Source organism: Etheostoma cragini, chromosome 3 (genome assembly GCF_013103735.1).
Source record: "Etheostoma cragini isolate CJK2018 chromosome 3, CSU_Ecrag_1.0, whole genome shotgun sequence".
Classification (NCBI taxonomy): domain Eukaryota; kingdom Metazoa; phylum Chordata; class Actinopteri; order Perciformes; family Percidae; genus Etheostoma; species Etheostoma cragini.
The window spans coordinates 25,934,905-25,955,987 of NC_048409.1; the positions used below are offsets into that span (position 1 = coordinate 25,934,905).

General features: G+C 40.7%; 2 protein-coding genes across 3 annotated transcripts in view; one reads left to right on the forward strand and one right to left on the reverse strand.

Moving 5' to 3' along the window:
• Positions 1-358: 358 nt before the first annotated feature.
• Positions 359-16,292, reverse strand: appbp2 (amyloid beta precursor protein (cytoplasmic tail) binding protein 2). The gene is made up of 13 exons (XM_034868001.1): positions 15,880-16,292; positions 11,982-12,070; positions 10,780-10,931; positions 9,842-9,965; positions 9,364-9,532; positions 9,138-9,227; positions 8,932-8,999; positions 8,731-8,836; positions 8,479-8,603; positions 5,532-5,617; positions 5,105-5,295; positions 4,452-4,617; positions 359-3,721 (listed from the first exon to the last, which is right to left on the reverse strand). The coding sequence occupies exons 1-13, from the start codon at positions 16,015-16,017 to the stop codon at positions 3,459-3,461; spliced, it is 1,767 nt and encodes a 588-aa protein (XP_034723892.1). The 5' UTR covers positions 16,018-16,292; the 3' UTR covers positions 359-3,458.
• A 2,437-nt stretch (positions 16,293-18,729) lies between these two features.
• LOC117942511 (protein phosphatase 1D-like) overlaps positions 18,730-21,083 on the forward strand; it is an 8,695-nt gene continuing 6,341 nt past the window's right edge. The window contains exons 1-2 of one of the 2 annotated variants that reach the window (XM_034868002.1): positions 18,730-19,415; positions 20,302-20,530. In XM_034868002.1, the coding sequence (XP_034723893.1) occupies positions 18,890-19,415; positions 20,302-20,530 (755 nt within the window). In that variant the 5' untranslated portion in view covers positions 18,730-18,889. The remainder of the gene's footprint in view (positions 19,416-20,301; positions 20,531-21,083) is intronic. The other variant, XM_034868003.1, reaches the window with a different exon arrangement.

Genomic DNA, 21,083 nt, shown 5'->3' on the forward strand with positions numbered 1-21,083 from the left:
TTATATAAGATTTAATGTTTTTGCAGTGAAGCAGTAACAGGACAACAGTGAAACATCCCCTCAACACATTTGGTGTCAATGATCTGAACGCGTAGAGACAGACGGGGCTGTTGGAGAGATCACAGCTTTATTTAATTTTGTCCATATTTCCCCCCCAAGCCCACGCCCTCTGAACCTCCACCCCCTCCAGCAAGTATTCCCCTTCAGATAGAAGTACTGTAGCTCACCAGCAGGTACTGTCGAGTCAGACCTTGTCTCTTACATTCAGAAAGCTGGTTTGTCAGGGTTATTGATGTCGGAAAACACCCTTAAACACTTCACCATTTGGAAAAAGCACATTTCTGGGTCTATTACTTTCTTTTTCCCGTTGGTCAAACAGAATGTGACATGGGTGCTGATTGTTCAACTGGCGTTTGGACAGACAGTGATTTGTGTTAAAATCAGTGGAAAAAAAAGCCTTTTCTTGAACTTACACGGTGAGTTTTCTCTACACAACGTGAAAGTTCAAGAAAAGGCTTTTTTCTACTGCAGATGACCAGAAATCACTTGCCAGTAACAGTAGCCCCAATAGACCATAATGCAATTCAACAGATCAACGTGTAACCTTTGTGTAGATGGAGGAGAGAACGAAATAAACCCTAGGATGGATTAACCATGATGACATCTAACAGTGTAGGAGAATCTGAGGGTAGTTTTCCATTATATTGTTTGTAATTATTTACTTTGTAGGATGAGAAGAAATGTATTTACCATTTATCACAAGCCCAACTCTACAGGTATACAGGTTTCTGCAAAGTTTCCAAATCTAATCTGCTATCTGTGGTTAGAACTGCTTTGAAATGCCGACTGCAGGTAACATTCATTTCCACCTCTGTCCTGGAAACACTTCCTCTGTCTCCTTGAGGGAGGGTTGGCGTGTGGAGGAGGGTGCGCTTGTTGAAGCCGAAGCACCGAGAGTGTCGCTGAGCGTCCTTTTAAGGGGGCTAAGGCTGGACCTCCTCAGCTAGAGCCACTCACATCACTGCTAGAGAGGGAGACGTCCGACAGCACTGAAGCAACAGCAAGGCAAAGCTCGTTTTCTTCATTCACTTAAAACAGAAAACAGTGGGGTACATATTGAAGGCATCACATTTTCGGTAATGTCGCGGAACTCAATGCCTAAATTTTGTTTTAAAGCTGGACACTATTTTCACATTTGCCATCAGTAAGAAAATCTCATCAATTAGTTCCCTACAGAGCAAATCACAAGAAATGTCAGTAATAAGTACTGTGCCTACTGCAAGTACATACTGTATATTGGTCCCAATTTTGTATTTACATACATTCTTTTTTTATTATTGTGTGTTTATGTAAACAAAATGGATATCTGCAGATACACAGGTTTTTTGTGTACACTCTTAAATGTCAGTATTTGTATTACCCTTACTCACTATTGGTTTGGCTATAGTCAAATGTAGGTGGGAAACACGGCTCTAGAGGTAAGAGAGATGCATGGTTTCAGTAACTTGAGCGATCTGATCCTTTAAAAATGCTGCATGTAGACCAGCAGCTGTAGCATGAGACTGACAGGAGTTATAACAAAGTGAGCATCACAGCATCATGATTTTTCAACCAACATATTATCAGGTCAGGGTTATTTTCCAATTTCAGTATGATTAAAGCTCTATGGTGAAACAACTGATGAGATTTTGGACATAAATACTCAGCATGACGGAGGCTGATGGAAAAATATGGTCCAGTTAAAAATATATCTGGAATTTTGCATTAATGGAATAGCTGAGAGGAAAGAGTGGAGGAAAGGCCAGATGCACAAATCAACAGGCTGGCAACACATGCATACACACACATACACAATATTGGTCCCCATTGTAGTGCCCTTAAGGGTATAATAGTTTATTTAGCACTTAGAAGTATGGGTCCGTCTACAGATAACTGCAAGCTGGTGTAAGGCTAGTAATCATCAGTGGAGCATTTGGGCACCCAGAGTTTTGTCTGTGTTTATAGACACACACACACATACACACTCACACATGAAGCCACACCTTAAGATGAACAAATAAAGAGGCTTACAAGCCTCTGTACATTTAGCATCTTCCTCTTTTCCATCCTATCCAAGTCCCTTGTTTTAGAGTAATAGAGTTGAGCTGTTCCTTCAGAATTCATGGCTCACTCAGTAAGAAAAGCATACACAATGGGCTACATAAACATACTTTTGCATATAAATTATTGGCATTTTTAATTATCGTCAGTACTAAGCTTGAAATAAAGAAATAAAATATACTGAAAACAAGACCTGTGAAGCCTGTTCTGTGTGTAACAATCTACCCACTGGGTGAAGACATTCCACTGTTTCTGTGTACTGTAATCTCTCTCCAACAAGCTGTTCAAAACAGTTCTTATGGTGTTTTTCCATCGGCGCTTTTAGCTGCTCCTGATTTGCATTTCCATTACTAGATTAAACACGCAGAGTTACGCCTGAGAAGGATCAACTCCGAGTCGGGCCAAGGAATTATATGAAATGTCACTCCTTTGACCACTAGTCCCAGCCATGGATCAGCACGCTGCTTTCATCAACTCAAGAAAAGCTGTTTAAGACACCTTCGAGCGGGTATGCTTGTGTGTTTATAATGGAGATGCAAATCCCTGCTGTGCTGTCAAACTGAGCCAAGGCAGGACACGTGTATGGAAAAACACCATTAGGGTCCACTTTCATTCCTTTGCAAAGAGAAAAACCTTCAATTGAAGCTTAGACTTACAATCTGCTGTATTATTTTACTGTACAAGTGTCAAACATATCTGACATTTTCCGTCTCTGATCCACCAAGAGATGATGATGGATGTGGGTTAAAACAAGTTTTTCACAGATGTGTGTGGGGTCCAGATTCTGTCCTGTATATAGCCCTGGAGAACTTGGTTTTGATCTAGGATGAGTCTCATGGCATTCAGAACTACACTGGTTCAAATACAAAAAGCAAAAAAATCTCCTCCGATTCCAAACTGAAAAGAAAAAAGGCGAGCGAGACAGGAGAAGAGGTGAGAGAATTTGTCATCCTGACAGGATGATTGAGGGATGTTTTCTTTTCTTCTTCTACTTTCCCCCCCCTCTCAGTCGTGTGTCCTCTTTCTCTTGAAGAAATGCAACTGTCTGCTCTGTGGGGTGAAGCTGCATCCTGTCTGGAGTTGCATCTTGATGGTTTGAATGAATGTTGATGAGGTTTGATAATGGTGTCTTCTCTACTTTTTTTATTCCACAACTTCATGTGTGTGTATGTCTGTGTATGTACTGGCAGCTGCAGTGACTATGAAGTCATCTGACTCGCCAGTGATGCTTGAATTTACTGTGCATTACTATTTAACTGTGTGCAACTGAAGCATCACATTTGGGCTTAGTATGTGTCCTCACCAGGCTAAAGCCATGTGTCTTTTTTTTGTCTTCTTCTTTGTCTTCCCTCATAAAATCAGCCAAGACATGGGCGGGTGGGGCCCAGGCTCTGAGCCAATAGGAAGGCTTGTACCACCTCCTGGGTCTGCTGTGGTGTAGTGTTGACGTCCTCCAGGGCATCTGCCACAGCAAACTGCCGATCCCTCAGCCGGTTCCAGTTAGACAGTACGTTGTGGTATTCAAACACCTTCTCGTAGTTTCCCACTGAGTTGTAGAGTTTGATCAGGCCTCGGTAGTCGTACTCCAGCCCACTGTAACCTTCTCCAAACAGCTTCTTACCTGTTGGGACATATCACAAACCATGTTTGTAATCATTCTTTCTTTCTTTTGATAATTTTTTGGGCATTTTAGGCCTTTAATTGACAGGATAACTAAAGAGATGAAAGGGGAGAGAGAGGGGGAATGACATGCAGCAAAGGGCTGCAGCTTGAGTACAAACTAATCAGGCTCCTAATGGCTAACTCAATGCCCCACCATGGGCTACCAAGCTTTGGACAAACTTTAAGTATTAGAGGCTCATGTCAACATATGAGAAAAGCATTTCCATGTCAGTCTGACTCAGCTGGCAGCTTTGGCTCAGAGTTAGGTTCATTTGCAGCAGCCCTCCTGGGAGCAGACTAGAAAAACACATTTGAGAAACAGAAGTGTCCAAAGCCCTGTATTACAAAAAGGATTGGAGGACTATGCAGCGATCCATGATCTTAAACCAGGCTTTGTAGTGTCTAGAAGCAATTATTTACTTTAACCATGGTAACTATGGTGAATGGCTAACATGCTCTGGGGCAGGTTCAGTTCATAAGATCTGATCAAAACATGCAACCGGCGTGCTTATTCAACAGCTCACTGGAAAAACTAATATGTCATATGTACAGTACAGGATCCCAGCATAGACCAGAGTACTTAATTTACAATAAAGTGAGTACAGTAAGAACATTTTTGTTGTTGAAGACCAGATGAAGATATAAAGTAACAGCCAGCATGAGTGACCCATCCCATCCCTGTGTCTGACCAATAGCGATGGAGCGCAGGTAGAGCCTCTCTGCGTCTTCATACTGGTTCATGTCGTAGTTGTAGAGGGAGGCCAGGTGACCCACAGACAGAGCCACCTCGTAGTCCTCGTGGCCCAGAAGCTGCTCCTTGATCTGGATGGCTTTGATGTGCATCTCCTCGGCCTCCTGGTTACAGTGACACCCGTAAAATCACAATCATTTATTAAGTATTTTTTTAACAGATTTGGTTTCTTTTCCACAGTCATAGCTTAAATACCAATATGGAAAATCATTCTTTCTGTTCATACTGCCCATTAAAAGTAGGGATGCAAGATATATCTACTCAATATCGTTATTGCAATATATCAAATTTACGCAACATTTTGTTTATTTTGTGGAGCGATGTGTCCCGTCCACTGACTGTGTGGTTAAGTTGGTTTAGTTTGCTCGTTTGAAACGCTATAATGATCATGTTTCATTGGCCAGTTACTGCGCCACTTGCACATCAGTGCAAACAACCCAAATGGCTGCAGCTGATGTGGAACTTAAGAGAAGACGTATGTTGTGTCGGTCGGATTTGGCAAATACCAGCTCATCTCTGTATCTCATGTCTTTCACATGCCAAGACACAACTGGCAACTATTTTCACAATGAAACAAAAACACGCATGCACCTTGAACTTCCTCATGGACTGGTAGAGTCGACCTAAGTTGCCGTAGTGTTTGGCTGTCTGGACGTTGAACTCGCCGAAGGCCTTCTTGGCCAGCTGCAGTGAGGAGAGGTGCAGGTCATGAGCCTCTTGAAGAAGGCGCTCTTCTGTCTCTTTATTGTGGCAGTCGATGGCGATTTCCTCCAGAATCAGAGCTGAAGGAAATAATGTATGATCAAGAACGTATTAGACATCTGCCCTGGATTTACCAGTGGAGCCAGAGTAACAGCGCCATGCCGTTTCTCTGGTACCAAATGTGGAATATACCAGGTTTACTAGGATTTCCCAACACTTCACTGTTATTACTATTCCCTGTTTGTTTTAATATATTCCCCAACGTACCCTCCACTCAGTGGGCTGAAGCCCAGTATCTCCAGAGAACTTGCCTTACCTTTGACTCTCTTGGAGGAGGCCAGCAGCAGATGGTCCTCAGGCAGAATGTGAGTTATGATGTCTATGGCACGTTCTGCGTGGAACCTAAGGGACAAACACAGCAGATGACCCAAACATGCCATGCAACTCAGACTTGGCTGGAAACTGTCTTCTATTAAGGATAAACACTTCCAAGAAAGCCAAGTGTTTCCCCTGGGGAAAGTTGTTGTTAAGCTCACATCTGGGTTAGAGAGGTCAAAGCATTACCCAAACTTAAAGAAGGGCATCTGTGTACAAGAAGTGGTGTCACTGGATCCGTTAGAAAATACAATCATATCCCTGCCATCATCTATCATTGTGTCTAAAATGAACGCTTTTAAATATATGAAATGGCCCACATCCAAAGCATGCAGCCACATTACATATTATATATGATAGGTGGAATATTAAAGCATGTAGGTTTTCAACTGTATTTCATCTGTTCTAAGGATCTTCCACAGAAGGTCAAGGTAACCTGATCCCACAGTAGAGAATAGATTGTAATGTGTCTATCTATTAGTTATATAAGTGTCTTACAAATAAGGAGTGGTTTGAAGGTAACACTCTATCACACAAATAGATAAACTGACATGTGTGAGGAAAAGAATTAAAAGTATAAAAGCGAAGTTATTCTGATGTTTTGAGAAACATTTTGGGTACACACTCGTGTGTGTATCCACGGATATCTTTCTTGGTCAATAATTGAATGATACAATGATCTAAATTTATTGGACTTGTCATGTGTGCAGTCTCCACCATCATTTCCGGTCATGATTCCCAGATATAATTTGGCTTCACGAAACACGTGCAGATCAAGCAAGAGGTTAGTAAATCTTGTATTTTTTCTGCTCCCTTTGTTGCTTATCTGTGAAAGAACTGTGTTTGTGGGGATAAGAAATGATGGCATGGGTTGTGAAATAGATAATTGGGAAAAACTAAAACAAATGATTAAATTCCAAAATATTTAAGTGATGTTGAGATTGTTGACAGCTGTTGCCTTCATCAAAATCTGAACCTGTGATAAAGTGTTGGCCAGCATGATAGCCAGATTGTGAGTAATGTTATTCTGAGATTTTCAGACAGCTGTGAGACCAACGTAGAGACACGTTGAAGAGCAGAAACGTATATAATGAGGATTGTGTTACAGACGTTGGATGATAGAGGCCCTGAGCGAGTGCGCCCAAAGCCGGTACGCTGTGAGAGTGGACTGATTAAAGTGTGACTTTGGAGCGGACTTCTCTGGGTGGGAATCTTTCTTTTTTTTAAGTTGCAGAGCACAGAGTTGGTACTGAATGCAGATTAGTTTTGAGATGCCCTGTTGACAGCTGAAGAAGAAACCAACAGGGGAATTTTGATGCATGTTTAGTTAGTTACACAGGATAAAGAGAGAAGTTTAGGAGTTGAATTCTTGAGTTGTTTTTTTTTTTAATTAAGGCAGCTATAATTGCTTATGTCTCATTGTCTTGTTGGGTTTTATTTTGTTTATGCGCATCTTCAATTTTAAAATCATAGTAGAACATCTTGTCAACCGTTAACATACAAAAAAACCAACATAGGATTTGCCTTGCAAGCAAAGGGAAATTGGTTAAGAACAAATCTGCATGTGTCATTAGCAGTGTCAAAGCCGTTACAGGATTTGTCAACAAGCTCATGAGTGTTAAGAAAGCTAGGATTTTAATACGTGGAACTTTTGTGTGGAAGATTGTAGAAGGCAAGTAATTACACGTTACAAAATAAATGGCTCTTAAAATAAATTAGGGCATCTCTATTCTCTCTTAGCCACAAGCATTAAGATAAAACAATAAAAAAAAGGAAGGATGTGTCTGATTTGGTTGATTTGTTTAATTAAAGTTGTTAAATATGCATCAGGATAAGAGTAACTAAAGAAATAATGTTTGTATATATATATATATATATATATATATATATATATATATATATATGACTATAAATAGTCAGCAAAGATTGTCTTTCTGTGTGGTGTGGCCGGGCGTGTGTGTGTGTGTGTATATGTAACAAAGGGCAGTTATGAATAGTCTGTCTGTGAGAGGGTATTTTAAGGGACAGAGTCCTAGGGAAGAAATCCCCAGGGCAAGTCGACTAATTAATGAAAAACAGTTCAAAATGTCATAACATCTAGAGAAATGGTCTAAGATGTTGAATTTCCTTTATATTTGGAAGTCTTCACTATGGTTGCTTCTAAAGCATAAGAACAAATTGGGAGGATAAAAGTAGCAGGAACAAGGTTCAGGCCTGGGGAAAATATTTAAAAAAAATAAAGAAATGGAAATGAAAATGTGAAGGAGTAACATCTGGCATGTGGGATTTGGGTCTGGAACCATACCAGTGACTGGTCATCACATTGGTTAACTTGTCAATAATCTGTCTATGTCTTTCTCTTTGAGTACAGATTTGCAAATGGAATCAGTTCATTACAGCTAATGATGGATCAGCATCTTTTGTAATATTTAACAAAGGTTTAGAAATGGGATTTGAAGGTTACTATTCTTCATAAGCTGAAAAGTGGTGTTACTGTAACTGTTAAAAAACAACTTACACTGACTCTGGAGTGGAGCTGTGAAATTCATTGAATTTTTAATAGTGATTACAATTTTGGCTTGTTGATTAAAAGGTGTTGGACATTTGAAATGACATCCCCTGCACCCATGGGAGAAGGGGTGTGTAGAGAGACAACGAGAGATCCAGGTTTATTGCTCTTCCCAGGTTGTTATTTTTGTGCTAGGATGTGTTTTTCTATCTTAAAATGGTAATCATGTACACTCATCAACATGTGTCCCAGTCCATCGAGTAACAGAACAGGTACAGTATGAGTCATAGTCTTGTGCTACATCTAGAAGGGAGCTCATGTCTAATGTAACTGGCTGGTTTAGAAACAGTCACAAGTTTGTAAGATTCATTGGACTCACAGAGCGTTGTCAAATTTCCCGGAGCTATATTGGTGCACATATGAGGAGTAGGCCAGGTCTTCATGGGCTGTGGCAACGTGGATGTTCTTCCCTCCGAACACAGACTGTCGGATGTCCAGTGCAGTCTGGAATATGTAGAGAAAAAAAGGACTTTAATTTGTATATTGATATTATGACACACAATTTTATTTTTATAATAAACTGGGGCAGAGAAAACATTTACACACTTGTGTTTATAATCACTCGACTTACCTGGTAAATAGCAACCGATTGGCATATGTTGTCTACATTTAATAAGTAAAATCCATAATCTAGCAGCGTGTCGGAGTATTTGGGATGCTTGTGTCCAAAATGTTCTCTGTGGGACACAAAATATTCAATTAGAATTCATGAAGAATTCAACAGAAGGAATAAAAATAATTTGGGGTCTTTATAAAAGGCACAGCAGGTTACCTTGCTAAAAACACTGCATGTTTGATCAGCTGCTCGGCTTTTCTAAACTCTCTCTTCACAACGCAGGCCTGCAGCAACGAGACAGCAAATTTCCGACATTAATGTCGGATCAAGGGACAGATGTTGCTGTTCTGTTGATACATTTTGCTAAGACACTGTACTCTCAATAATAACAACATCTTGTAACATAAACAAACAAAGTTAACCTTCGAGGCTTGCCGGAGGACATCCACCACTACTTTGACAGGCAGCCCTGGAGTAATTTCCTTCATAGCTTCTATACACCACCGGTATGCCTGGAAAATGCAGGAAGAAGATATGGGCTCCAACTTTAATCCATGTCCATCTGGAGTATTTCTCAAAAACTCTAAAATGTTGTAATCCAGACTCAGATGTAATAAAACATTCTTATTAACTGGTGGTAACATATACCTCATCATAGTGGCTTTTGGCGAAGAGCAAGGCACAAAGCTCGCCGTACAACGCTGCCTTGTTGGCCTGGTGGCCATGTTTGGCTAGTTTGTCCATGTAAGACTGAGCAAGCTTGAAGGTCTCCTCCCCCAGGTGGTACTTACAGTTGCCATTGCGGACATGAAGAAGCCTGTGTAGATAACAGAGGGAAACTTAGCACACAGTCCACTAACCTGGCACACACACCTGCACGAATATATCAAAAATAGACTTGGGCTGAAGGTAGGCAGTTGGAAAATGTTAACATATTGACCAACCCTTGTGTAAGGACATGAGAATGACATTTCAAACTATGGAAGCCATTCTGTGGTTGCACCCCTGAATAGGACAGAAATGAAGGAGATATCTGGAACGTAAACTAATCTGCACAAAGGGCCTTGGGTCAAAGAATTCTTGGTAAATAAAACCATCCACTGAATGTCCTCAGTTTGAGACTGACCTGACACAGCATTCCACAGCCCGGAAGCAGTGGAGGACTTCACTGTGGAGTGTGCACAGCTGCAGGCATGACAGAAACACTTTCTCTGCATCTCCGTACCAGCCTGCATCAGACAAGAAGCCACCTAGAATAAAAAACAACAACAGATTAATCCACCTGGCTCCAAATGAGGAGATAAATTCAACATCACCGGTGGTAAGTAGTGGTTTAAATATATTATATTTATTAAATATATTATCCAAAAACAAAAGAAATCCAAGCAGAAAATCCCGATGCACAAGCAACACATTTTATGGAATCTTATCCAACAGGTGTTTGTAAAAGGGAAGGCAAACGTTATGGCAGTGTTACACGTGTTAAATGTAAAATAGCAAAAAGCTAATTTTTCTATACTGGGATCTCCTTGTGGAACAAACTTTCCCTGCATTTTCAAAAAAAGCCCAAAAAAAGGTTAAAGTGGCATAGTGGGGAGTGTTTTTTGTGGGTTCACTTTTAAGGGAGGAAGTTTGCACAGTGGGCATGGAGTTGCAAGAGGAATTATAGAGTTTGTCATTTCTTTCTTTTTTATCAATTTGAATGTTTCATCGTATTCCATCAAGGAAAAGTGAACACATGCTAAGTTATGCGGAATATTTTTGTCATGACACTTGTCATGATTTGTTGTGCTGTTAAACGCCTAATAAAAAATCCAATCATCATAGTAGTAATACATGTGCTACGATAAAGTTTGATTTAAATCATCAAAATTACTTTGGACTGCTGGCAATGATTCGGCCCATCTCTGATCCCTGATGTGTTTTTCCTATGAGTTGAACCTACGATTACATCAGTGGAAGAAATTAATAGCCTCCACTTATTCACTTATCGTGTAAGATGGGCGGTGAGATACAGTAACAGCCAGAGTGACTGTGTGAAACCTTTGGTCCCCAACCATTTACCTAGCACAAAGCCAAACTGGATGGCCTTCTCTTTGACATGGGCATCGGACTCTGCGATGTAGGAGCAGCGGCGGCTGAACGAGTTCGCCAGAACGGAGGCCACTTTCACACCGTGATCCATTAGCGCTTGAAAGCAGTGGTGCAGGAGGTGTCTGCAGTGCGTAGGACCAAACGGAACAAACCATGTCAGTGGAGGGCATAACTACAGTGTAACATTCATATTTTGTTTGTTACATTTAAGGTTTTACTAATAAAAAAACACAACACATCAATCATCTTAAAAGACATTACACACATCTGGCTAATCAGTGAATATCAATGCTGATGACTACTGCTATTGTATTCTCATTAAGCCCATCGATGAAAGTGGAAAGCAACAACACACAAATAACATTGTATATGAACATCAACAACAATACACTTTAACGTAAATGTTACTTTATTGTGCAATGTGCACAGGACGTTACATTTCACCAACCTCTAATACGAGTGTTATATAGGTCTACAGTCACAAACCCCTTCCTTTAAGAGAAGTTTGAATAGAAGCAGAGTGTGGTATGGAACTTAAAATGGCTTTGTTAAACTGATGGAACTAACAACAAGAGGTGGGGGGCATACTACCAATTATTTTCATTATTATCAGTTATCTGCAAATTTTCTTCTCAAATAACTTTTTTTTGAGAAAATAGAGAACAATTTAAATTTCTCACAGTCCAAGATGATGTCTTCAAATGTCTTGTTTTGTCCAACCAACAGTCCCAAACGAAAGATATAACGGTAATAAAAACATGTTTAACTTAATATCATAGAAGACAAAGAATGGCATCAAATCCTGGCAGTTGAGAAGCTGGAACCAGGATATTTTTGGGGGGTTTGTGTTAGAAAAAACGTAAAAAAATGTGGGTTTAATTATCTGTTGGACAGATCGATTGACTATTTGTTGCAGCTTTATAATATACTACTTTCAGACTTGCTCCATTAGATACATCTGGTACAGTGGTTTTGGAAAGGTCCATTAATGAAGTAAACAATATCCAACCGTATCCGCTATTTAATGAATGCCGTTTTCAGCACATGCAGCATAAACTGCTTGGATAACTATCTGTGTAAGGGACTAGTCTCCAAAACCATTTGGTAAGACAACTGATGGGTCAATGTGGATGGTGTGAGGTTTCAGGATATCATATTCATCATACTCTTACCTTTTGTCTGAAGCCCGAAGTACTTTAGCAAACACCTCCAGCTCACAGAACTCTCCTCCCAGCTGGCAGAGCCGGCCCTGCTGGTAAAGCTGGTAGAGACACACAGAGGGGGGGGGAGGGGGGATAAGGTCAGCATGGAGACTTACTGACAATAATACTAATGTCAACGCTTCCATTCAGACAACAACGACAAGTCTATAGGTAATACCAAAGACTGTATATAAAAGATGGACAACGCATCTCTGCCTACTTCCTCCGACTGTGCAAAAGCAAAGGCAAAATCCAATCCATCCTGATGAGGAATGCTGCTTCCTGTTTTAAGTCTGGCAAGCAGTGATTGGGCGGTGGAGCCATATCCTCCCTCCCATACACCTGCCCAACCAATCACGAGTAACTCACAGCAGTCGATCGTGACGTTTCACCCCGTTGTTGAATAGCATCAATTATGTAATTAATCCCAAACTAGATAAGAACTACCTCAAATGACATTTTTAGTAGTAGTATTTTTAACCTTTATTTATTCAGGGAATAAAGAAAGTGAGAGGAAGCCTCTCTTTTGCAGTAACACATTCATATCTGGAAGCTGCCCAGTACAACCACAGTCTGATCTGCTGGTCACTGAGCAACTCCACTGGAGCGGTTGGGGTTAAGGGCCTTGCTCAAGGGTGGTGGTAATGAGGCCGGGACAAGTGCTGCTCTTTTACTATCCCCACCCGGGTATTTTTATCATGTCGGTCTAGGGATTGAGGGATTGAACCGACAACCTCCCGGTCATAAGATTGCTTCCCTAACCTTTAGGTTAGGCCCCTGTGTACTTTTTTTGGCCCATGTTTATTCTGCTAACATAGTGCAGGGCGGTGCTTATGACCTATACTGCAGCCAGCCATCAGGCGACTATCAAGAGTCCTCGAGAGGAACTGTAAAGCCGTTCATCTCGATATACAGTTTATGGTAATAACTGATCGACTCAATAGATAATAGCGTGCAAAGAGCGTCTCAGCGGAGACGTACAGAATGTCCTATCTATAACTACAACGGTGGAGTTTCTGTCCTACTCTAATCCTAATCTCTATTGTGGATGTTTTAAGTGACGCTTTAGAAAATGTTGTCTGCTGTTCAGGAGGACCAAAAACGCTGTCTACCCTGTCATTAAAATGCACTGAACGGGAAGGTGTTACATTCGGTGGCTCTTTGAGGTGGGGTCTATAGGAGACACTACCAGTAACTGTATTTATTGGGTGAAAATCTCACTTAATGTTAGAGTGGAATGAGATTATGTGTTTGGGGCGTCTGTTTATGATATTTGGTGGCATTTGAGGAGAATACATTTTTCTATTTCTATAATTACCACTCAATAAGACAAAGAGTTTGGATTATAATTTACAGTGTGCCATTATTTTGTCATCATTGTATCGAATATGAAGTTTGTCCTTCATAGTATGTGAACAGGTTTTTATTAACCACGCGTGTTGCATGGCTCTATGGATGACAAAGTCAGTAGGCCCTCCACTTTGGTCTAGAATGAAATATCACAACAACTATTGGATGGATTGCCATGATATTTTGTACAGACATTCATGGGATCCAGGGGTCAAAACCTACTATCTTTGGTGATCCCAACTTTTTTTCTAGTGCTACCATCAGGTTGAAATTTGGTTTATTACCAATTACATGCAAAGGTAATGACACTCCCATCAGTCTCTCAGCTGTACTTGGCGGTTATAATGCATGCAAAGATGCATTGTACCCGTTAACATTACCACGTTAGAATTGTCATGGTCAGCATTAGAGTTTAAAGCACTGCAGTCATGTTAACCCTACTGCTGCCCTGGGGACAGCTTAGAAAGACATGTAATACTTTTGTGAAACATGGTGTCACCAGCTGCTTCTTTTAAACTATCAATAGTGAGCAAAGCCATTGCTAGCAATATTTTTGGTTGTTGCCAATTCTAATAAGTCAATAGCTATTTTTTTCAGTCTGTCAACTTTAAGTGAAAATGCTAGAAATGAAGAGGTCAATGTTCACAGGTCAGGCTTTATAGCAACGAGGCAGGCTAGCACAGTGCTGTAACACCTTAATATTCCTGCTACGGCCCCTGTGTAGCCAGACAGACGACTTAAACTATTTTCCAATGTGGCTTTAAAATTATGATTTTTCTCATGTAATAACAGGACCATACTTTTTCCAGTAACTAATGCATATTTAGAATTCCGTTGGAGAAGTTTTATTCCACTCTGACACCCAGTCTGGCTAATGTCATGTTGTCATTCTCATCAGTAAAACCTATACTTTTTGCAGAGAATGAATGGCAGTTTAAGGATAAACTTCTAATGTCCAGAGTGTTGCCCGCCATTGAGGACACAAAATTAATGTCATCTGTGTTTTCTTAGGAATTTGATCCGTTTGGCACACTTTCCCTTTTCCTCATCATCACCAGTGCATTCATGGGGTCATTACTCAGTAGTATGGCATACAAGTACTTTGGATTTTTATGTTGGGTTACATCAATTGTTAATAAATCCAGGTGCATACAATCATGGAAGAATGCTTTCTCCAGCTGTCTGAAAGGTGCAATACTTGATTCAATCAAACGTTGAAAATGTTTTTTTCCTTTTTTCTGTCACTGCCTAAAGCCAATGATGGTGAATACTACCAGCACAGGACAGTACCAACGGCATAAGTTGTTAATTCTCATACACCTGTCCTAACAATAAAATAAGTGTGTTTTGGTGTCTGGTTAGGGAGGAATGACTGTCCAACCACAGTTACCAGTCTCATAAATAAGCATACGGTTTATGACCATACAGTATGTAGACTGGTATAGTTATCCTGTGAAAGATTATTGTCATTGAGTAGGTAATGTAATTTTATCACAGGCTAAAAGGGCTTTTGACACAGTCAAAGGATATATTTAAATGTACACAAACAGTTTATCTTTTTTTTTGTTCATTCACAGATAGTGTAATCAAGAAATGAATGACCTTAAAAACACCATTACACCAGTTGCTTTTACATTGATTTCTTTTGTGTTATTTCAAACATCGTATCAGCCCAGAATTTCACAATCTGTACATACCTAATTTAAGGAACTGCTAAAGCAAAGTCTTCAAGAACTATCTTAACAAATAAGAAAAAGTGGGTAAAAAATGTAAAGTTACATATAGAGCTGGGCAATAAACCGAGCTGTCATGCTGTCTTTTCCTGGTATTTGCCTTTACCCACTAAGGCTGCCCGCCCTTGGTTGATAACTCGAGTAATTAGTCAAAGATTCTTAAGATTTCTTTACTCAATTAGTAAATGTGTATGCTTTTTCCATGCTGTATGACTTTTTCCCAAGACACGTATGAGCACATCACAAGATTTATAGTAGTGCTTTTGCACTTTTCTTTGAGGAAAACTTAGTTTTACAGATGTGTCGATTACATCAACTAATCCATTAACGTTAGTCGAGAAAATGATATGAGTGTTAGTCGACTAGGAATGTCTTTAGTCGATTACAGCCCTATTACCAACATGAATTTTTATCAAACATCTCGTTGTGTAAACAGTCTGTGAAAGCACCAGTAATCAACCCTATCGAGGTATTTGTTCAAAACTATCGTGTTACTGAATTTCTCCATATCGCCCTGCCCTAGATATGACAACACTGTCACAATTCATCAATTCGTGTAACGTTACACGCTCGCTTACGCATCAAATGCCCCGTGGCTTCAATGTCAACAAACGTTCATTAGACAGATATACATCCTAGCCATCTTATATCTTCTAGGAAAATACCAGGCGGTGCAACGTAGTTGGAGTTTTACGTTTGCCTTCAAGAGCTTAGCTAGCAGCAATGTATGTATGCTGGCTGTCAGATATACCTGATCCTCTTAGCAGCTGATCATTTTAACGTACCTTATAATAGACATCGAACTGTATATTTTCTGGGAGCGACCGTATGTCCCTCCTTGATCGGCTGTAGTTGTCCACCACAGCCGAGATAGCTGTGTTGTACAGTGTTTCTGGGATCCATTCGAGCTCCACCGCAGCCATGTTGTTTTCCCTCTCCAAAAAAACCCCAGCAGCTACAGCCCTCCCCAACTCTAACTACATTCGCTACCTAACTGCAATTAAAGCACTTCCTCCGCGAGTTCTCATATAACATTCGCTTTAACGTGACGTGACATATAACTGTACTATCGCCAATTTAGGACTACAATTCTAAAACCGCTATTTAATTTACATCTTTATCCTTCATCTTCAATAATTCGACGACCCTACAGCAGTTCCGTGCCCCCGTCCCTACGCATTCAGTCACTTGCGTTGACGCAGTGACGTAATTGTGCAATCGTTGCAAAAAAAGTCATATCGCCCACGATTTAGTAGACCTGAGGGTGTTAAGACATACTAAAGGTATAAGCAGAAAGACACCCATTCAAAATAAATAGATTACGTTAAGCTATCTTTACTTGAAAGTATGTAAAATTGTCCAGTTCTTTGGTTCCTACAACTGGGAGTTGATGTGTTAAATAATAAATGGTTACAGGGGCGGTGTTAACATTCGGGGGGGGGGGGGTCAGTGGGCATGCTCCCCCTTTTTCCAAATAAACACTGCCAAATGCACTATTTTTCATGTAATTTGATAATAGAATGCTGAAATATATGTACATAAATGCGTACATTTGGCAAAAAAAAAGATAGCTGCCAAGGAAGAAAAAAAACATCCTGTAGAGCCTCCATCCTATTTTGTATCTAATTTTTTTCCAACCGTCTTTATCATTCTGAAATCAGAGAGCAACAAAGGAGGATGACTTATTTTTTACTTCTGTCAGCTAAAAAGGGACAATAATTGTCCGCTGTTACTATTTTTAAGTTACATAACATATGTAGGGTAGGAATTTGTTGTAAACAGTAGGCTATTATCTCAACACCTATTTTTGTTATACTATGCTAAAGTAAAGTTCACAGAATTAATGATAAGCTGTTAAATCTGCTCCATTTGAATCCATCCAGTCATAATCAAGAACCCTCACAATGACAAGTAAATATGGTTAGCAAGACTCTGAATTGAATATTAGGCCAACAGAAGAACATTCACTCAATAATATTATATTTTTTGGAACAGCATAGTTGTGGTAGCAGTAGTGGTAGTAGAAGCACACCCCATTCACCTGTTGATTGGGGTATTTCTCCATTAATATAACTTCTGCTCCATTGATTTGCCGCTTATGAAGTTTTGTTTACTAATTCAAGGCTCACTGATCAGGGTAACAATGTGGTATTCATGTGGGTACCTGACCCTTTAGGTAATGAGAGAGTCAATACATTGGAAAAGGAGGAGGTCAAGAAAGGAAATGTAGAACAATACAAAATATAGTAAGGGAGTTGCGTTACGGTGGGGCTAAATGAATGGAGCAAGTACTTATCAGTAAATTGAGAATTGGTCATAATAGATTGAACAGTACACGTTTTATGATGGGAAAACATCCTACTGGACATGGCAGTTTGTGTGAGGACATGGAGGCAGTGGAGCATGTTGTGCAGGAAATTCATTCGAGAAAAAGGAGTTATGTACGCAGGACTATATAAATTAGGAACAGTGGAACTTAGGTTTAAAGGTGTTCTTGAATGTGGGGTTTCCAGAAGTGGGTTCAAGTATTTGTTAGCATTTTTGAAGGGCACTGGTCTACTCAGAAGATTATATTGTAGTGAAACGACAAGACTACATAATGAGTAATTGCCAGTAGGAGGCAGTAATGCAACGAGTAGGATGCCGAGTGCCGTAAAACCTTAAAGAAGAAGTAATATGGTGATGGGCTTGTGGAGGAATTGTTTTGAAAATGGGTTCAGTGTATAGACCGTATATTATTGATGGTTCAGTGCTAGAAGCTTCTGTAACAGCGACCTCGCCTGGTGAAGTGAATCTAAATTATCCCGACAAGAGAGTACACAGGAGGCTTTTAGACCAGTGACACACACAAATAATGGGATATTATTCTTTTTGAATTAAAGCTTGATGAATTTGTGTATTGTATTATTGGGTATTGGGGAAAGAGTGCTTGGGGAAACAGAGGATGTGCTGGGAAAAGCTCAATTGAGTGTGTTTGTGTAACTATGGCCAGGGGGTATGTGGGACAGGGAACACTCATTTTATTAAGGAACATTATTTTTCACACTTTTTGGACTGAGCCTTATTCTTTTTATGCTCACAACCTCTCCATGTTTAGAGAAAATTCGTTCAGAGGGAACGGATAAACCAACGTGCATAAAAACAGTTTTGCCAGTTGCAGTGGTAGCACCTAACTGGCTCCTATGTGGCGGTAATGCTGCGAAATACTCAGCTGATTAATTCAGAGAACGAAGCAGTTGCTGCTTCGGACGTCATGTGTCACGTGATTTTTCAGTACCAAAGCAAACTTCAGAGCAGTGGTTTAAATTGAATTGAAGTTAAATGCTTGAAGCACGTATGATAGTTTCAGTGCCAGACTGCCATCACTAGAGTAATTACTTAGTTGGATACAGATTTAAACGCAATTTGGTTTGAGCAGTGTATCGTCAATTTATGTAGCCTCCTTTTCCCAAAGCAATCCCAACCAATCGGCCCCAAAACGTCCCAGTTTGGATTTTACATACATTTGTGATGAACATTTATCTGTTGCTACTTGAGGTCGGAGACCATAAACATAATAAAGATTATGTTATTATGTCTATGTCGGCGACCAACCTCTAGAAGGCAACACCTGCGTTGGCTCTGCTACGTCTACGTGCAGAAGAAGACAGGTTTTGACGTCAACGCGTATGAGCATGCCTTCCACGCCCGAACATAAACAAAGGCAGGACGTTGCGCTGCAATAAACTCTACTCTTCTGGTATTTTATATGCTAACAGTACCGACAAATTGGAAAGCGACTTATTTTTTGGAGACATGGAAAACACATTATTGATGCGAGTGAGTGTATTTACCGACCAAGGAGGCAGGAAATACATGGAAGACGTGACCGAGGTCATAGTAGAGCCCGAGCCGGGAGAAGATGAGCCGCCCTCGGGTGAGCTAGAGGAGAGCAATGGGGGAAGCTGCACGGTCAAATATCTGGCAGCGGACACGCATCCAGACCGGACTGGTGAAACCGTCGTGTCCCCGCAGGTTTCAGATGCATCGTGTGAATCTGTGAAAACGGAAGACCAAGGTATTTTAGTGAACAAGTCTTTATCGGGAGGTCAGAGCCCGCCGCAAGCTCAGGAGAGTTATGCGAGTCCTTCCCGCCGTTCCGTAGCGTTCTTCGCTGTGTTTGACGGGCACGGAGGTCGCGAAGCTGCGCAGTTCGCACGAGACTATTTGTGGGAGTTCATGAAAAAGCAGCGGGGTTTCTGGTCAGACTGTGACCGGGAGGTCTGCTCTGCTATACGCAAAGGATTTGTAGCCTGCCACCACGCTATGTGGAAGAAGCTACGTAAGTTTACTGTCACCGTACCAAGTTATGACATATAGCTAATGTTATCAGCTGTCAGTAGGGTGTGTAGGGTTTGTTTTATGTAAATCTTTGAAAATACATATTGCTATCTATTTGGTACTATATAATGTGTAGTATTTGTCTCTGTTGCTATTTAAATGTAAAATTATGTATGGGACTAACAGTTTTAGCAACCAAAGGTAACAGAGCTATCAGAGTATAGCAGGCAAAATGTAAATGCTTATACAGCTACATATTGTGTTATTACCCATTACAAAACCTATTTAATCGTGAAATACCCAGTGTGTGCTGTGTCGTACAGGCAATGGTGTTGTATCGAAGTCTGTTTCCCTGTTGAGGTATCCCCCCCCCCCCCCCCCCCCCCCCCCCCCCCCCCCCCCCCCCCCCCCCCCCCCCCCCCCCCCCCCCCCCCCCCCCCCCCCCCCCACCTAAACCCGAATCCTTAACCCTTACCCTAACCCTAACTACGGAGGGAAACAGACTTCGAGACGTCACCTGTTGTCTGCCAGGATATGCCTGGGCATGTCAGCTGTTTTACAACTCGTCACATGCTGTCTACATACAATGTCTGTAAAGCGCATGTCTGACTTTGATTACATCGGAAAGACTGCTCTAGTACATAATGCATCAATAGACTAAAGGTCAGTGTTGTCGTCAGGCTCAGTGCATTCAAAGAATCTAGGAGATTAGCAAAAAGATAAACACAAAACCAGTTAGAAGAGCATTTCTTTACTGTCCATCATTTTTGCTATGCTGGAATGTGTGGTTCAAAGATGTACAGTACACAGTTTAAAAAAAGTAAAGGTTACAGCTTAGTGTATATATATTCATATTTATTTGAATTTACCCTCTTTAATCTTCTCAGATGAATGGCCAAAGACACTCACAGGCCTTCCCAGCACATCGGGCACCACAGCCAGTGTAGTTTTTATACGAGGAAATCGCATGTATGTGGCCCATGTTGGGGACTCGGCAGTGGTTCTAGGGATCCAGGATGACCCCTCAGTCCCATTCATCAGAGCTGTGGAAGTCACACAAGACCACAAACCTGAACTACCCAGAGAGAGGGAGCGTATTGAAGGTCTGGGAGGGAGGTAAGGCTTACTCCACAAAAACCCCTGCCTTTGCATTGTATTTAAATATAATTGTGTTCCCATATTTCTTGGAACAAGACAAATGATAGTTTATTAACAGTTTATGCATTCTCACGACCCTCACCAGCCCCCATCTACAAAAAGAAGGGATTGTAACCAAAAAGCATCTCGTTTGAACAAATGCAAATTAAAAGGTTATCTGCCTCAAGGGGTGATGTCTATTAAATTGTCTGTGGGATGTCTACTGATAATATGTTGTTTTAGTGATGTGCCTCAGGATGGCTTTACAATAACCAAACTTTTATGATTGCATGACAGGGTAAATTTCACAGCCTAAAAGGGGATTTATAGTTGTGCTTTTAGTGGTGACTACTTTGCACATGGGCCATACACATGCTGTATGTAAAGATGGTGCATTTTTAGAAAAAAAAAATCATATTACAGCAAACATTAGGCCCTGGTAGCAGGGCCATGGTATCTAACATACAGTGGGTACGGAAAGTATTCAGACCCCTTTAAATTTTTCACTCTTTGTTTCATTGCAGCCTTTTTC